This window comes from Oncorhynchus nerka, linkage group LG15 (assembly GCF_034236695.1).
Source record: "Oncorhynchus nerka isolate Pitt River linkage group LG15, Oner_Uvic_2.0, whole genome shotgun sequence".
NCBI lineage: Eukaryota > Metazoa > Chordata > Actinopteri > Salmoniformes > Salmonidae > Oncorhynchus > Oncorhynchus nerka.
The window spans coordinates 2,453,882-2,469,902 of NC_088410.1; the positions used below are offsets into that span (position 1 = coordinate 2,453,882).

Below are 16,021 nucleotides of genomic sequence, written 5' to 3' on the forward strand. Positions count from 1 at the left end.
GTGGGTCGTACCCCAACAACAGAATAGTGTGGGTCGTACCCCAACAACAGAATAGTGTGGGTCGTACCCCAACAACAGAATAGTGTGGGTCGTACCCCAACAACAGAATGGTGTGGGTCGTACCTCAACAACAGAATGGTGTGGGTCGTACCCCAACAACAGAATAGTGTGGGTCGTATCCCAACCACAGAATAGTGTGGGTCGTACCCCAACAACAGAATGGTGTGGTCGTACCCCAACAACAGAATGGTGTGGGCGTACCCCAACAACAGAATGGTGTGGGCGTACCCCAACCACAGAATAGTGTGGGTCGTATCCCAACCACAGAATGGCCAGCTCATCCTCCGCAGGGAGATAACATGTTCTATGAGGAAATAGTATTTTTTTAAACAGTCTGTTTGAGATACAAGTTTGAGTGTTTTTGAAGTGTCAATTTATGCTTTAGCCACAAATAGTATAGTATGTCTCAACATTATGTCGATGAGTTAACAGAATATTAACTTTTTAAAGTCTAGTTACTGTAAAAGAACGTTATTAATATTTTACTTTTAAAATAAAGGTTATTGTTTCAAAACTGTAGAGATCATTTTCTTTCCGGTTCGGTTTCTGTTTCTTCATTTTTTTGTTCGGTTTTCCGTTCTGTTCTTCGAACTGTTTCCGACTCCTGGGGTCGTTGTTAAAACTGTGTGTGTTCTCTCGTGCCTTTTCAGGTTCACTAACTGGGTAAAATCCTTTCCACACTGCGGACAATGGAAAGATTTTTCTCCTGTGTGTATTTTCTCGTGCCTTTTCAGGTTCCCTATCTGGGTAAAACCCTTTCCACACTGGGAACATTGGAAAGGCTTCTCTCTTGTGTGTGTTCTTTTATGGTCCTTCAGATTCCCTAATCGTGTAAAACCCTTCCCACACTGGGTGCATTGGAAAGTCTTCTTTCCTGTGTGTAATTTTTCATGTTTGTTTAGGTTCCCTAACTTGGTAAAATTCTTTCCACACATAGAGCAATGGTAAGCTGTCTCCCATGTGTGTGTTCTTTCATGCTCCTTCAGGCTCCTAACCTTTTAAAACTATTTCCACACTTGGAGCATTGGAACGGTTTCTCTCCTGTGTGTGTTCTCTCGTGCTTTTTCAGGTTTCCTAACCACGTAAAATTCTTTCCACACTGTGAACATTGGAAAGGCTTCTCTCCTGTGTGTACTCTTTTATGGTCCTTCAGGTTCCCTAGCCGTGTAAAACCCTTCCCACACTGGGAGCATTGGAAAGGTTTCTCTCCTGTGTGTAATTGTTTATGTTTTTTTAGGTTCCCTAACTTGGTAAAATTCTTTCCACACAGAGAGCAATGGTAAGATGTCTCCCCTGTGTGTGCCCTTTCATGCACCTTCAAGCTCCCCAATTGTGTAAAACTCTTTCCACACTGGGAGCATTGGAACGGCTTTTCTCCTGTGTGTGTTCTCTCATGCTTTTTCAGGCTCCCTAACAGGGTAAAACCCTTTCCGCACTGAGAACATTGGAAACGCTTCTCTCCTGTGTGTATTAATTTATGTTCGTTCAGGCTCCGTAACCGTGTAAAACTCTTCCCACACTGGGAACATTGGTAAGGTTTCTCTCCTGTGTGTACTCTTTTATGATCCTTCAGGTTCCCTAGCCGTGTAAAACCCTTCCCACACTGGGAGCATTGGAAAGGCTTCTCTCCTGTGTGTAATTCTGTATGTTTTATTAGGTTCCTTAGCTTGGTAAAATCCTTTCCACACAGGGAGCAATGGTAAGATGTCTCCCCTGTGTGTGTCCTTTCATGCTCCTTCAAGCTCCCTAACTGTGGAAAACTCTTTCCACACTGGGAGCATTGGAAAGGTTTCTCTCCTGTGTGTGTTCTTTCATGCTTTTTCAGGTTCCCTAACCACCTAAAGCCCTTTCCACACCGGGAGCATTGGAAAGGTTTCTCTCCTGTGTGTATTATTTTATGTTCATTCAGGCTCCCTAACCGGGTAAAACTCTTTCCACATTGGGCACATTGGAAAGGTTTCTCTCCTGTGTGTATTCTCTCGTGCCTTTTCAGGTTCCCTAACCGGGTAAAACTCTTTCCACACTGGGAACATTGTGAAGACTTCCCTCCTGTGTCTGTTCTATCGTGACTTTTCAGCTTCCATAACCACTTAAAACTCTTTTTACACTGGGACCAGTGGTGTCGTCTCGCTGGTTTGGGCGTCTCTGAGTCTGGTTCCCCTGAAGGACTGTTCCCGCTGTCAGAGTGAGAGTCTGGTCTCTCTCCTGCCAAAGATCAAACAGAGTATTTGGTTAAACAGAGAGATCTAAATTAAAGCTCCACATGATAAAACTTTAAAATTGAGGTTTAATCCAGACTAGATCATTATAAAATAGCAAATTTGAATCCTGGATGCTGATTGGTTGATTGCTTTAGTTATTCAAGATAATTAATGGAAATGCCTGTTAACAGTTCCATTTGAATTATCCCTACACATCCACTGTCCCACAGCCTAGCCAGGCAATTTATAAACTAATCTCCACTGTCCCACAGCTCTGCCAGGCAATTTATAAACTCATATCCACTGTCCCACAGCCCAGCCAGGCAATTTATAAACTAATCTCCACTGTCACACAGCCCAGCCAGGCAATTTATAAACTAATCTCCACTGTCCCACAGCCCAGCCAGGCAATTTATAAACTCATATCCACTGTCCCACAGCCCAGCCAGGCAATTTATAAACTAATCTCCACTGTCCCACAGCCCAGCCAGGCAAGTCATAAACTAATCTCCACTGTCACACAGCCCAGCCAGGCAATTTATAAACTAATCTCCACTGGACAGAAAAATCTAGACATAATTCCCCCGTGCTTCTAGTGCAGCATTTGGTTTGCAACAGAAGGGATTTGAATAAATAAACCTCTGCAACTGTTTTGTCTGTAAAATAGAATGTGGCTAGAACTTATTGTGACACTTTTTACCCTCATTATTTATATAGACACCAATATATATATATATATTATATACCAATATGAAATACCACCTGTTTTATATAAATATCAATTACAACCTGTTCTACCATCAATATCAATTACAACCTGTTTTATATCAATTACAACCTGTTCTACCACCAATATCAATTACAACCTGTTTTATATCAATTACAACCTGTTCTACCACCAATATCAATTACAACCTGTTCTACCACCAATATCAATTACAACCTGTTCTACCACCAATATCAATTATAACCTGTTCTACCATCAATATCAATTACAACCTGTTCTACCACCAATATCAATTACAACCTGGTTTATATCAATTACAACCTGTTCTACCACCAATATCAATTACAACCTGTTTTATATCAATTACAACCTGTTCTACCACCAATATCAATTACAACCTGTTCTACCACCAATATCAATTACAACCTGTTCTACCATCAATATCAATTACAACCTGTTTTATATCAATATCAATTACAACCTGTTCTACCATCAATATCAATTACAACCTGTTTTATATCAATTACAACCTGTTCTACCACCAATATCAATTACAACCTGTTCTACCACCAATATCAATTACAAGCTGTTCTACCACCAATATCAATTACAACCTGTTATACCACCAATATCAATTACAACCTGTTCTACCACCAATATCAATTACAACCTGTTCTACCATCAATATCAATTACAACCTGTTCTACCACCAATATCAATTACAACCTGTTTTATATCAATATCAATTACAACCGGTTTTATATCAATTACAACCTGTTTTATATCAATTACAACCTGTTTTATATCAATATCAATTACAACCTGTTTTTACCATCAATATCTATTACAACCTGTTTTATATCAATATCAATTACAACCTGTTTTATATCAATTACAACCTGTTTTATATCAATTACAACCTGTTCTACCACCAATATCAATTACAACCTGTTCTACCACCAATATCAATTACAACCTGTTCTACCATCAATATCAATTACAACCTGTTCTACCACCAATATCAATTACAACCTGTTTTATACCAATATCAATTACAACCTGTTTTATATCAATATCAATTACAACCTGTTCTACCACCAATATCAATTACAACCTGTTCTACCACCAATATCAATTACAACCTGTTCTACCACCAATATCAATTACAACCTGTTCTACCATCAATATCAATTACAACCTGTTCTACCATCAATATCAATTACAACCTGTTTTATATCAATTGCAACCTGTTTTATATCAATTACAACCTGATCTACCATCAATATCAATTACAACCTGTTTTATATCAATTACAACCTGTTCTACCACCAATATCAATTACAACCTGTTCTACCATCAATATCAATTACAACCTGTTCTACCATCAATATCAATTACAACCTGTTTTATATCAATATCAATTACAACCTGTTCTACCACCAATATCAATTACAACCTGTTTTATATCAATTACAACCTGTTCTACCACCAATATCATTTACAACCTGTTCTACCACCAATATCAATTACAACCTGTTCTACCACCAATATCAATTACAACCTGTTCTACCACCAATATCATTTACAACCTGTTCTACCATCAATATCAATTACAACCTGTTCTACCACCAATATCATTTACAACCTGTTCTACCACCAATATCAATTACAACCTGTTCTACCACCAATATCAATTACAACCTGTTTTAGCATCAATATCAATTACAACCTGTTTTATATCAATTACAACCTGTTATATATCAATTACAACCTGTTCTACCACCAATATCAATTACAACCTGTTCTACCACCAATATCAATTACAACCTGTTCTACCACCAATATCAATTACAACTATGTTCTACCACCAACATCAATTACAACCTGTTCTACCACCAATATCAATTACAACCTGTTCTACCACCAATATCAATTACAACCTGTTCTACCACCAATATCAATTACAACTATGTTCTACCACCAACATCAATTACAACCTGTTCTACCACCAATATCAATTACAACCTGTTCTACCACCAATATCAATTACAACCTGTTCTACCACCAATATCAATTACAACCTGTTCTACCACCAATATCAATTATAACCTGTTTTATATCAATATCAATTACAACCTGTTTTATATCAATTACAACCTGTTCTACCACCAATATCAATTACAACCTGTTCTACCACCAATATCAATTACAACCTGTTCTACCATCAATATCAATTACAACCTGTTTTATATCAATATCAATTACAACCTGTTCTACCATCAATATCAATTACAACCTGTTTTATATCAATTACAACCTGTTTTATATCAATTACAACCTGTTCTACCATCAATATCAATTACAACCTGTTTTATATCAATTACAACCTGTTCTACCACCAATATCAATTACAACCTGTTCTACCACCAATATCAATTACAACCTGTTCTACCACCAATATCAATTACAACCTGTTCTACCACCAATATCAATTACAACCTGTTCTACCACCAATATCAATTACAACCTGTTTTATATCAATATCAATTACAACCTGTTCTACCACCAATATCAATTACAATCTGTTCTACCACCAATATCAATTACAACCTGTTCTACCACCAATATCAATTACAACCTGTTCTACCACCAATATCAATTACAACCTGTTCTACCACCAATATCAATTACAACCTGTTTTATATCAATATCAATTACAACCTGTTCTACCACCAATATCAATTACAACCTGTTCTACCACCAATATCAATTACAACCTGTTCTACCACCAATATCAATTACAACCTGTTCTACCACCAATATCAATTACAACCTGTTTTATATCAATATCAATTACAACCTGTTCTACCACCAATATCAATTACAACCTGTTCTACCACCAATATCAATTACAACCTGTTCTACCACCAATATCAATTACAACCTGTTTTATATCAATATCAATTACAACCTGTTCTACCACCAATATCAATTACAACCTGTTCTACCACCAATATCAATTACAACCTGTTTTATATCAATATCAATTACAACCTGTTCTACCACCAATATCAATTACAACCTGTTCTACCATCAATATCAATTACAACCTGTTCTACCACCAATATCAATTACAACCTGTTCTACCACCAATATCAATTATAACCTGTTTTATATCAATATCAATTACAACCTGTTTTATATCAATTACAACCTGTTCTACCACCAATATCAATTACAACCTGTTCTACCACCAATATCAATTACAACCTGTTCTACCATCAATATCAATTACAACCTGTTTTATATCAATATCAATTACAACCTGTTCTACCATCAATATCAATTACAACCTGTTTTATATCAATTACAACCTGTTCTACCACCAATATCAATTACAACCTGTTCTACCACCAATATCAATTACAACCTGTTCTACCATCAATATCAATTACAACCTGTTCTACCACCAATATCAATTACAACCTGTTTTATATCAATATCAATTACAACCTGTTTTATATCAATTACAACCTGTTTTATATCAATTACAACCTGTTCTACCATCAATATCAATTACAACCTGTTTTATATCAATTACAACCTGTTCTACCATCAATATCAATTACAACCTGTTTTATATCAATTACAACCTGTTCTATATCAATTACAACCTGTTTTATATCAATTACAACCTGTTCTACCACCAATATCAATTACAACCTGTTCTATATCAATTACAACCTGTTTTATATCAATTACAACCTGTTCTACCACCAATATCAATTACAACCTGTTCTATATCAATTACAACCTGTTCTACCACCAATATCAATTACAACCTGTTCTACCATCAATATCAATTACAACCTGTTTTATATCTAATATCAATTACAACCTGTTCTATATCAATTACAACCTGTTCTACCACCAATATCAATTACAACCTGTTCTACCACCAATATCAATTACAACCTGTTCTACCACCAATATCAATTACAACCTGTTCTACCACCAATATCAATTACAACCTGTTCTATATCAATTACAACCTGTTCTACCACCAATATCATTTACAACCTGTTCTACCATCAATATCAATTACAACCTGTTCTACCACCAATATCAATTACAACCTGTTCTACCACCAATATCAATTACAACCTGTTCTACCATCAATATCAATTACAACCTGTTCTACCACCAATATCAATTACAACCTGTTCTACCACCAATATCAATTACAACCTGTTCTACCACCAATATCAATTACAACCTGTTCTACCATCAATATCAATTACAACCTGTTTTATATCAATTACAACCTGTTTTATATCAATATCAATTACAACCTGTTCTACCATCAATATCAATTACAACCTGTTCTACCACCAATATCAATTACAACCTGTTTTTACCATCAATATCTATTACAACCTGTTTTATATCAATATCAATTACAACCTGTTTTATATCAATTACAACCTGTTCTACCACCAATATCAATTACAACCTGTTCTACCACCAATATCAATTACAACCTGTTCTACCATCAATATCAATTACAACCTGTTCTACCACCAATATCAATTACAACCTGTTTTATATCAATATCAATTACAACCTGTTTTATATCAATTACAACCTGTTTTATATCAATTACAACCTGTTCTACCATCAATATCAATTACAACCTGTTTTATATCAATTACAACCTGTTCTACCATCAATATCAATTACAACCTGTTTTATATCAATTACAACCTGTTCTATATGAATTACAACCTGTTTTATATCAATTACAACCTGTTCTACCACCAATATCAATTACAACCTGTTCTATATCAATTACAACCTGTTCTACCACCAATATCAATTACAACCTGTTCTACCATCAATATCAATTACAACCTGTTTTATATCTAATATCAATTACAACCTGTTCTATATCAATTACAACCTGTTCTACCACCAATATCAATTACAACCTGTTCTACCACCAATATCAATTACAACCTGTTCTACCACCAATATCAATTACAACCTGTTCTATATCAATTACAACCTGTTCTACCACCAATATCATTTACAACCTGTTCTACCATCAATATCAATTACAACCTGTTCTACCACCAATATCAATTACAACCTGTTTATATCAATTACAACCTGTTCTACCACCAATATCAATTACAACCTGTTCTACCACCAATATCAATTACAACCTGTTCTACCACCAATATCAATTACAACCTGTTTTATATCAATATCAATTACAACCTGTTCTACCACCAATATCAATTACAACCTGTTTTACCACCAATATCAATTACAACCTGTTTTACCATCAATATTATCAGTGTAGATGAAGAGGAGGAAACAGGTTAAAGAAGGATTTTTAAGCCTTGAGACAACTGAGACATCGATTGTGTATGTGTGCCATTCAGAGGGTGAATGGGCAAGACACAATACTTCAGTGTCCTTTAACGGGGTATGGTAGTAGGTACGAAGCACACCGGTTCGTGTCAAGAACTGCAGCGCTGCAGGGTTTTTAAAACTCAACAGTTTATCAAGAATGGTCCACCACCAAAAGGACATCCAGACAAATGGACACAACTGTGGGAAGCATTCATGGGGCAGCTTTCGACACCTTGAAGAGTCCAACAACCTGTTTTACCACCAAGAGCCTCGATATACAGTGTCTTCAGAAAGTATTCAGACCCCTTCACTTGTTCCACATTTTGTTACGTTACAGCCTTATTCTAAAATTAGATTTAATAAATAAAAATCATTAGCGCAAAACCCCAAAATGACAGGGCGTGAGTTGGGGTGGGTTGTCTATGTTCTTCGTTATGTCTTTGTGTTAGGTTGGTCAGGGCGTGAGTTGGGGTGGGTTGTCTATGTTCTTTTTTATGTCTTTGTGTTAGGTTGGTCAGGCGTGAGTTGGGGTGGGTTGTCTATGTTCTTCGTTATGTCTTTGTGTTAGGTTGGTCAGGGCGTGAGTTGGGGTGGGTTGTCTATGTTCTTCGTTATGTCTTTGTGTTAGGTTGGTCAGGGCGTGAGTTGGGGTGGGTTGTCTATGTTCTTTTTTATGTCTTTGTGTTAGGTTGGTCAGGGCGTGAGTTGGGGTGGGTTGTCTATGTTCTTCGTTATGTCTTTGTGTTAGGTTGGTCAGGGCGTGAGTTGGGGTGGGTTGTCTATGTTCTTCGTTATGTCTTTGTGTTAGGTTGGTCAGGGCGTGAGTTGGGTTGTCTATGTTCTTTTTTATGTCTTTGTGTTAGGTTGGTCAGGGCGTGAGTTGGGTTGTCTATGTTCTTCGTTATGTCTTTGTGTTAGGTTGGTCAGGGCGTGAGTTGGGTTGTCTATGTTCTTTTTTATGTCTTTGTGTTAGGTTGGTCAGGGTGTGAGTTGGGGTGGGTTGTCTATGTTCTTCGTTATGTCTTTGTGTTAGGTTGGTCAGGGCGTGAGTTGGGGTGGGTTGTCTATGTTCTTCGTTATGTCTTTGTGTTAGGTTGGTCAGGCGTGAGTTGGGGTGGGTTGTCTATGTTCTTTTTATGTCTTTGTGTTAGGTTGGTCAGGGCGTGAGTTGGGGTGGGTTGTCTATGTTCTTCGTTATGTCTTTGTGTTAGGTTGGTCAGGCGTGAGTTGGGGTGGGTTGTCTATGTTCTTTTTATGTCTTTGTGTTAGGTTGGTCAGGGCGTGAGTTGGGGTGGGTTGTCTATGTTCTTCGTTATGTCTTTGTGTTAGGTTGGTCAGGGCGTGAGTTGGGGTGGGTTGTCTATGTTCTTCGTTATGTCTTTGTGTTAGGTTGGTCAGGGCGTGAGTTGGGGTGGGTTGTCTATGTTCTTTTTTATGTCTTTGTGTTAGGTTGGTCAGGGCGTGAGTTGGGGTGGGTTGTCTATGTTCTTTTTTATGTCTTTGTGTTAGGTTGGTCAGGGCGTGAGTTGGGTTGTCTATGTTCTTTCTTATGTCTTTGTGTTAGGTTGGTCAGGGCGTGAGTTGGGTTGTCTATGTTCTTTTTTATGTCTTTGTGTTAAGTTGGTCAGGGCGTGAGTTGGGGTGGGTTGTCTATGTTCTTTCTTATGTCTTTGTGTTAGGTTGGTCAGGGCGTGAGTTGGGTTGTCTATGTTCTTTCTTATGTCTTTGTGTTAGGTTGGTCAGGGCGTGAGTTTGGTTGTCTATGTTATTTTTTATGTCTTTGTGTTAGGTTGGTCAGGGCGTGAGTTGGGTTGTCTATGTTCTATGTTTTCTGCACCTTACAGGACTGTTTAGTGTTTTCTGCACCTTACAGGACTGTTTAGTGTGTTCTGCACCTTTCAGGACTGTTCAGTGTTTTCTGCACCTTTCAGGACTGTCTAGTGTTTTCTGCACCTTTCAGGACTGTCTAGTGTTTTCTGCACCTTTCAGGACTGTCTAGTGTTTTCTGCACCTTACAGGACTGTTTAGTGTGTTCTGCACCTTTCAGGACTGTTCAGTGTTTTCTGCACCTTTCAGGACTGTCTAGTGTTTTCTGCACCTTTCAGGACTGTCTAGTGTTTTCTGCACCTTTCAGGACTGTCTAGTGTTTTCTGCACCTTTCAGGACTGTCTAGTGTTTTCTGCACCTTTCAGGACTGTCTAGTGTTTTCTGCACCTTTCAGGACTGTCTAGTGTTTTCTGCACCTTACAGGACTGTTTAGTGTTTTACCTTACAGGACTGTCTAGTGTTTTCTGCACCTTACAGGACTGTTTAGTGTTTTCTGCACCTTTCAGGACTGTCTAGTGTTTTCTGCACCTTTCAGGACTGTCTAGTGTTTTCTGCACCTTTCAGGACTGTCTAGTGTTTTCTGCACCTTTCAGGACTGTCTAGTGTTTTCTGCACCTTTCAGGACTGTCTAGTGTTTTCTGCACCTTTCAGGACTGTCTAGTGTTTTCTGCACCTTACAGGACTGTTTAGTGTTTTACCTTTCAGGACTGTCTAGTGTTTTCTGCACCTTTCAGGACTGTTTAGTGTTTTACCTTTCAGGACTGTCTAGTGTTTTACCTTTCAGGACTGTTTAGTGTTTTCTGCACCTTTCAGGACTGTCTAGTGTTTTCTGTACCTTTCAGGACTGTCTAGTGTTTTCTGCACCTTTCAGGACTGTTTAGTGTTTTCTGCACCTTTCAGGACTGTTTAGTGTTTTCTGCACCTTTCAGGACTGTCTAGTGTTTTCTGCACCTTTCAGGACTGTTTAGTGTTTTCTGCACCTTTCAGGACTGTCTAGTGTTTTCTGCACCTTTCAGGACTGTTTAGTGTTTTCTGCACCTTTCAGGACTGTTTCGTTTTTTTCCCGTTGTTATTTTGTATTTTAGTGTTCAGTAATAAAACATCATGAACACATACCGCGCTAAGCATTGGTCCGACATTTCATACTCGTCGTCAGACGACGAAGACAACCGTTACAGTGGCTCTGCGAAAGTATTCACCCCCTTGGCATTTTTCCTATTTTGTTGCCTTACAACCTGGAATTAAAATAGATTTTTTTTGGGGGGGGGGGGGGGGGGGTTGTATCATTTGAGTTACACAACTCGCCTACCACTTTGAAGATGCAAAATATTTTTTATTGTGAAACAAACAAGAAATAAGACAAAAAATAAAACTTGAGCGGGCATAACTATTCACCCCCCCAAATTCAGTACTTTGTAGAGCCAACTTTTGCAGCAATTACAGCTACAAGTCTCTTGGGGTTTGTCTCTATAAGCTTGGCACATCTAGCCACTGGGATTTTTTCCCATTCTTCAAGGCAAAACTGCTCCAGCTCCTTCAAGTTGGATGGGTTCAGATGGTGTACAGCAATCTTTAAGTCATACCACAGATTCTCAATTGGATTGAGGTCTGGGCTTTCACTAGGCCATTCCAAGACATGTAAATGTTTCCCCTTAAACCACTCAAGTGTTGCTTTAGCAGTATGCTTAGGGTCATTGTCCAGCTGGGTTTGCGCCAGACATAGCATTTTCCTTGATGGCCAAAAAGCACAATTTTAGTCTCATCTGACCAGAGTACCTTCTTCCATATATTTGGGGAGTCTCCCATATGCCTTTTGGTGAACTCTAAAAGTGTTTGCTTATTTTCTTCTTTAAGCAATGGCTTTTTTTCTGGCCACTCTTCCGTAAAGCCCAGCTCTGTGGCGTGTACGGCTTCCAGTGGTCCTATGGACAGATACTCCAATCTCCGCTGTGGAGCTTTGCAGCTCCTTCAGGGTTATCTTTGGTCTCGTTGTTGCCTCTCTGATTAATGCTCTCCTTGCCTGGTCTGTGAGTTTTGGTGAGCGGCACTCTGTTGGCGGGTTTGTTGTGGTGCCATACCCTTTCCTTTTTACAATAATGGATTTAATGGTGCTCCGTGGGATGTTCAAAGTTTTGTATATTTTTTTATAAACCAACCTTATTCTGTTCCTATCCACAACTTTGTCCTTGACCTGTTTGGAGAGCTCCTTGGTCTTCATGGTGGTCCTGACCTGTTTGGAGAGCTCATTGGTCTTCATGGTGTCCCTGACCTGTTTGGAGAGCTCCTTGGTCTTCATGGTGTCCCTGACCTGTTTGGAGAGCCCCTTGGTCTTCATGGTGTCCCTGACCTGTTTGGAGAGCCCCTTGGTCTTCATGGTGTCCCTGACCTGTTTGGAGAGACCCTTGGTCTTCATGGTGTCCCTGACCTGTTTGGAGAGCTCCTTGGTCTTCATGGTGTCCCTGACCTGTTTGGAGAGCTCCTTGGTCTTCATGGTGTCGCTTGCTTGGAGAGCTCCTTGGTCTTCATGGTGTCCCTGACCTGTTTGGAGAGCTCCTTGGTCTTCATGGTGTCGCTTGCTTGGAGAGCTCCTTGGTCTTCATGGTGTCCCTGACCTGTTTGGAGAGCTCCTTGGTCTTCATGGTGTCGCTTGCTTGGAGAGCTCCTTGGTCTTCATGGTGTCCCTGACCTGTTTGGAGAGCTCCTTGGTCTTCATGGTGTCCCTGACCTGTTTGGAGAGACCCTTGGTCTTCATGGTGTCCCTGACCTGTTTGGAGAGCTCCTTGGTCTTCATGGTGTCCCTGACCTGTTTGGAGAGACCCTTGGTCTTCATGGTGTCCCTGACCTGTTTGGAGAGCTCCTTGGTCTTCATGGTGTCCCTGACCTGTTTGGAGAGCTCCTTGGTCTTCATGGTGTCCCTGACCTGTTTGGAGACCTCCTTGGTCTTCATGGTGTCCCTGACCTGTTTGGAGAGCCCCTTGGTCTTCATAGTGTCGCTTGCTTGGTGGTGCCCCTTGGTCTTCATGGTGTCCCTGACCTGTTTGGAGAGCCCCTTGGTCTTCCTGGTGTCCCTGACCTGTATGGAGGGCCCCTTGGTCTTCATGGTGTCCCTGACCTGTTTGGAGAGCTCCTTGGTCTTCATGGTGTCCCTGACCTGTTTGGAGAGCTCCTTGGTCTTCATGGTGTCGCTGACCTGTTTGGAGAGCCCCTTGGTCTTCATGGTGTCGCTTGCTTGGAGAGCCCCTTGGTCTTCATGGTGTCCCTGACCTGTTTGGAGAGCCCCTTGGTCTTCATGGTGCCCCTGACCTGTTGGGAGAGCTCCTTGGTCTTCATGGTGTCGCTTGCTTAGTGGTTCCCCTTGCTTAGACTCTGGGGCCTTTCAGAAGAGGTGTATATTTTCTGAGATAATGTGACACTTAAATAAAGTCCACCTGTGTTCAATCTAACTAATTATGTGACTTCTGAAGGTAATTGGTTGCACCAGATCTTATTTAGGGGCTTCATAGCAAAGGGGTGAATAACATATGCATGCACCACTTTCCATATTTTAAAAAATGTCTTTAATTTCAAAACATGTTATTTTTTTCATTTCACTTCACCAATTTGGACTATTTTGTGTATGTCCATTACCTGAAATCAATCAATTTAAATTACAGGTTGTAAGGCAACAAAATAGGAAAAACGCAGAGGGGGATGAATACTTTTGCACTGTACCATTTAAATGTAGATGTTTTTTGCATTAGATATATTTACCATGTTATATTATATATATATATCATATTATACGGAGACAGAATCATAAACCTTTTACCATATCATAAATCTTTTACCTTATCATAAGTAGACATAATTACAAATGATTAAATCCTTCCAATATAAATAAATAAAAACAATTTAGTCCCGAATTTAACTTTTATTAAATGAGTTGACTCTTAGGAACCAAAGGTACACTACTGACGATGCGCTCCCCAAATTTCACCAGGCTCACTGTTCATGAACTCTTGGAAGTGCTTGCACAAAGGATAGTAACATCTCATCCTGTGTTCTTGGAATCACATGGAATGATTTCACTGAACAGCAAAGGAAAGGGAATTTTGAATGATCCCCAATGATCCATCGCATCTCCCAAAAACATTTTCAACCTACATCTGTAAAATGATAGTCTAGCTTTTCTCTCAGGCTTCCATGTCTTCTCCCTGGACCTCCTCAATGTCCACCTCTTGAACATCAGACTCTGAAGGCCTCATCTTCACTGTCACTTTCCAACCTTGTTGAGGATGGCTCATTGTCAGGCTCAAAAAGCCTCAAATTTGCCCGAATGGCCACAAATTTTTCAACCATTGTATTGGTCAGCCTGTTGTATGGTTTGGTGTGTGTGTTCCCAAACAAGGACCAGTTGCACCCTGAGGCGGCTGATGTTGGTGGGATTTGGAGGATGATGGAGGCAACAGGGGAAAGGGCCTCAGATCCACCCGTCCACCAGGTGGCTGATGAGATATGTTGGCACGACTGCCATATTGCATCTCCATCCCAAAGCCCTTCCTTGGAAGTGAACTTCGCCAGACTGCCAAGAACCTTGCCCTCATCCAGGCCAAGGTGGTGAGACACGGTATGATGACACCATAGGCATTGTTGGTCTCTGCACCAGACAGGATGCTCTTGCCAGCATACTTGGGGTCCAACATGCTGCGGCGTGTCTGGGCTTCAGGCAGAAGTCTTTGCGCTTTTTGAGGTATTTCAGAACTGTAGTTTCCTCTGCTTGGAGCAACAGTGAAGTGGGCAGGGCAGTACGGATTTCTTCTCTTACATCTGCAAGCTAAGTCTGAACATCAGACAGGATGGCATTGTCTCCCTCAATCCGTGCAATGGCTACTGCTATAGGTTTCAGGAGTTTCAGGCTGCTTACCACTCTCTCTCAAAATACATAATCCAGGAGTATCCTCTTGATGGGGTTGTCCATATCGGCAGACTGTGATATGGCCATTTCTTGGAGAGACTCCTTCCCCTCCAGGAGACTGTCAAACATGATGACAACACCACCCCAACGGGTGTTGATGGGTAGCTTCAATGTGGTGCTCTTATTCTTCTCACTTCGCTTGGTGAGGTAGATTGTTGCTATAACTTGATGACCCTTCAAATACCTAACCATTTCCTTGGCTCTCTTGTAGAGTGTATCCATTGTTTTCAGTGCCATGATGTCCCTGAGGAGCATATTAAATGCATGAGCAGCACAGCCAATGGGTGTGATGTGAGGGTTGGACTCCTCCACTTTAGACCAAGCAGCCTTCATGTTCGCAGCATTGTCTGTCGCCAGTGTAAATACCTTCTGTGGTCCAAGGTCATTGATGACTGCCTTCAGCTCATCTGCAATGTAGAGACCGGTGTGTCTGTTGTCCCTTGTGTCTGTGCTTGCTTGACTTTCACTTGAACTCTGATGAACTCTACATCCAGTAAATGAGTAGATAAAGCATGTCTGGTTGGAGGTGTGTATGCTGGGCGAAGAACATTCAGAAATATCTTCCATTACACATTGCCTGTGAGCATCAGAGGTGAACCAGTTGCATACACAGCTCGAGCAAGACATTCATCAGCATTTCTCTGATTATGTTCCTCCATTGAGTCAAAAATACTTCTGATTCCAGGAGGACCATGAGCTGGTTGACTATCGATAAGGTGTCTGATTCTTCATTTTCACCTCGAATAGAAGTAGAGGGACTTTAGTCAGAGGTTGCTTGTTGTGAGCGCTGAGGGAACTTCATGCACTTGGCCAGATGATTCTGCATCTTTGTTG

At 40.1% G+C, this 16,021-nt stretch overlaps 1 protein-coding gene across 1 annotated transcript; it reads right to left on the reverse strand.

Annotated features, from left to right (window-relative positions):
* Positions 1 to 631: 631 nt before the first annotated feature.
* LOC115119378 (gastrula zinc finger protein XlCGF57.1-like) lies at positions 632 to 13,563 on the reverse strand. The gene is made up of 3 exons (XM_065002156.1): positions 13,498 to 13,563; positions 13,228 to 13,384; positions 632 to 2,265 (listed from the first exon to the last, which is right to left on the reverse strand). Exons 1-3 carry the CDS (start codon positions 13,561 to 13,563, stop codon positions 1,043 to 1,045), a joined length of 1,446 nt encoding a protein of 481 aa, XP_064858228.1. The 3' UTR covers positions 632 to 1,042.
* Positions 13,564 to 16,021: the final 2,458 nt, after the last annotated feature.